Here is a 2,318-nt window from a genome sequence, read left to right as displayed (position 1 = left end):
GGTGGCGCGGGTGGCGGGTGCGTGCCCTGCTGATGGCTAGCCGAGGGGTTTTACCGTGTGGGCCGACTGTGGGAGACGTCGCTGAGTCTTTCTTCCTGGCTGTTCCTCCTAGAGGCACCCGGCAGTAGGTGTGAGGTGATCTAGCCTGGCTCCCACCGTAGCCTGGCTCCTTGGCGTCTGATGATGAGTTTGACCCCCTCCAGGGGATGCCTCTTGGACCTGCCCTGGGAAGACATCTTGGTTCCACATATCCTCTGTCATCTGCCACTGCAGCAGCTCCTGAGCCTGCAGAGGGTCAGCAAGTCGTTCCAGTCTCTCATCCAGCTGTACCTGGCCAACATGCGCTGCTTTGACTCAAGCCAGGTATTGGATGGCCCTGAGGCTGGGGGAAACACAGATGTCCTACTGCTCTAGAGCTAGCAGGGGAGCATGTGACTATGCGGGGAAAAGAAACCCCCGGCAAGGAAGCTGGTTTCTGCTCAGGAGCTCAGGTTAATGGCTCAGGTGTCAGACTGGACAGATGGGCTCAGGGAGGAGAGGCAGTGATTCAGGGCCCAGCAATGCCAGTGTCTTTAGCAAGAGGCCTTGGGAGAAGTGAGCCTGGAAGCTCCACCCAGGCCATTATGGGGCACTGGCTGGCAGAAAGACAAGCCAGTTCCGGAGTGGCATGGCCTGTCAGTCCTCACGGAGGTTGTGCAATAGGGTAGTTCTGACGGGAGATAACTCTGTGCCTGGTCTTCAGGGAAAGCTTGTGTTGGCCCTGGGAGACGCTGCCTGAGACTTGGAAAGACAGGAGTAGCTGCTGTTCTGTCAGGATGCAGAGTGGTCTAGCAAAGAGTTTTTGGAGAGCAGAGGTGTGGCGCTCATCACGAGTACATAAATGCAGGGGTGATGATGGGGGATGGGGAAGCCACAGCATCTTCTAGCCTATGGCGGTAGCCTTGGCATGAGGGGAAGAGAGCCTTACGGCAGGGTTTGCCCTAGGATGAGGAGGGGGGTGGCTTTGGTCACCACTGTCACAGTGGAAGAGAGGAGGGGAGAGAGTATTTGGCGAGGATCAGGCTGGTCTGAAACACTGGGGGATGCCTCATTCTTCCTGGGTTCCCCACGCAGATAGGACCTGCCATCCCTCGAGCTGCTTTCGTTAACCTGCTGAAGGACAACGAAGTACTGCAGCAGCTGGCGCTCCAGAACTGCTCCGACTGGCTGACGGACAGGGAGCTGCTCCCGGTCATCGGGCAGAACCACCACCTGCACCAGATCCAGCTGAAGGGCTGCGCCCAGCTCAGCCGCCACGCGCTGGTGGCCATCTCGCTGAGCTGCCCCAACCTGCGCCAGCTCTCCCTGGCTCACTGTGAGTGGGTGGACAGCCTGTCCCTGCGCAGCCTGGCTGACCACTGTAAGGTGCTGGAGGCTGTGGACCTGACGGCCTGTCGCCAGCTGAAGGACGAGGCCATCTGCTACCTGGTGCAGAAGTGCAGCAAGCTCAAGTCTCTGTCGCTGGCTGTCAATGCCAATGTGGGCGATGTGGCGGTCGAGGAGATTGCCAAGTGCTGCCCCGAGCTGGAGCACCTGGACCTCACGGGGTGTCTGCGGGTCAAGAATGACTCCATCAGGTACTGAGCAACACAGGGAGCCAGGGTGGGGTTGGCAGGTGTCTGGGGTGGGGAGAGGAAAAGAACTAGAGAGAAAAAGTCAGATTTCTTCATGCTGAAAGCAATGAGAGCTCAGTCTGGGGGAGAAGCTACTAGAAGGCCCTTCAGGAGAGGCACTGTGTTCTACTAACAGCAAATTCCCCAGCATGTCACGGATGGTAGGTCTGGGATCTGACCACGTCCCTTGAGTTTCTCTCAGACCACCAGGGTGCTGCTCCCAAAGGACAGTGCATGTGTGGCACAGTCATGAGCACTGGGCTGCTGGGAGTAGATAAGAGGGCGAATGGTGCACTCGGGAGTCCTGGCTTGCAACCTGCATGTGCTCTCTTTCTTGGCAGGGTCCTGGCTGAGTACTGTCCCAAGCTGCGCTCGCTGAAGGTGAAGCATTGCCACAACGTGGCCGAGTCCAGCCTGAGCATCCTCCGAAGCCGTGGGGTGGAGCTGGATGTGGAGCCTCCACTGCAGAGGGCTCTCGTTCTCCTGCAGGACGTGGTTGGCTTCGCCCCTTTCATCAACCTCCAGATCTAGAACTGCTGCTGCTGGGGAGGGGGGGACTGACCTGATGCTGGGATGCCGGAACCGGCTGCTGCGGAGACGTGCAGAGGGAGAGGTTGGTGCCATTGGCGAGGCGGGCCCGAGGGGGGCGCACCACTGTCTCTCGCG

General features: G+C 59.2%; 1 protein-coding gene across 1 annotated transcript; it reads left to right on the top strand.

Annotated features, from left to right (window-relative positions):
• The first annotated feature begins 180 nt into the window (after window positions 1-180).
• On the top strand, window positions 181-2,219 carry FBXL15 (F-box and leucine-rich repeat protein 15). Its single transcript, XM_009322401.1, has 3 exons — window positions 181-363; window positions 1,114-1,616; window positions 1,994-2,219. The coding sequence occupies exons 1-3, from the start codon at window positions 181-183 to the stop codon at window positions 2,181-2,183; spliced, it is 876 nt and encodes a 291-aa protein (XP_009320676.1). The 3' UTR covers window positions 2,184-2,219.
• Window positions 2,220-2,318: the final 99 nt, after the last annotated feature.

Source organism: Pygoscelis adeliae, unplaced genomic scaffold (assembly GCF_000699105.1).
Source record: "Pygoscelis adeliae isolate BGI_AS28 unplaced genomic scaffold, ASM69910v1 Scaffold244, whole genome shotgun sequence".
Classification (NCBI taxonomy): Eukaryota; Metazoa; Chordata; class Aves; order Sphenisciformes; family Spheniscidae; genus Pygoscelis; species Pygoscelis adeliae.
Note: the sequence above shows the minus strand (reverse complement) of the source record. Positions and strands in the feature narration are given on the sequence as shown.

Excerpts from the sequence above, each read along its gene's own strand:
- FBXL15 (XM_009322401.1), top strand. The coding sequence starts at position 181 with ATGATGAGTTTGACCCCCTCCAGGGGATGCCTCTTGGACCTGCCCTGG. Across the intron at positions 364-1,113 it reads GCTGCTTTGACTCAAGCCAG|ATAGGACCTGCCATCCCTCG; the intron begins GTATTGGATGGC and ends TTCCCCACGCAG. Across the intron at positions 1,617-1,993 it reads GTCAAGAATGACTCCATCAG|GGTCCTGGCTGAGTACTGTC; the intron begins GTACTGAGCAAC and ends CTTTCTTGGCAG.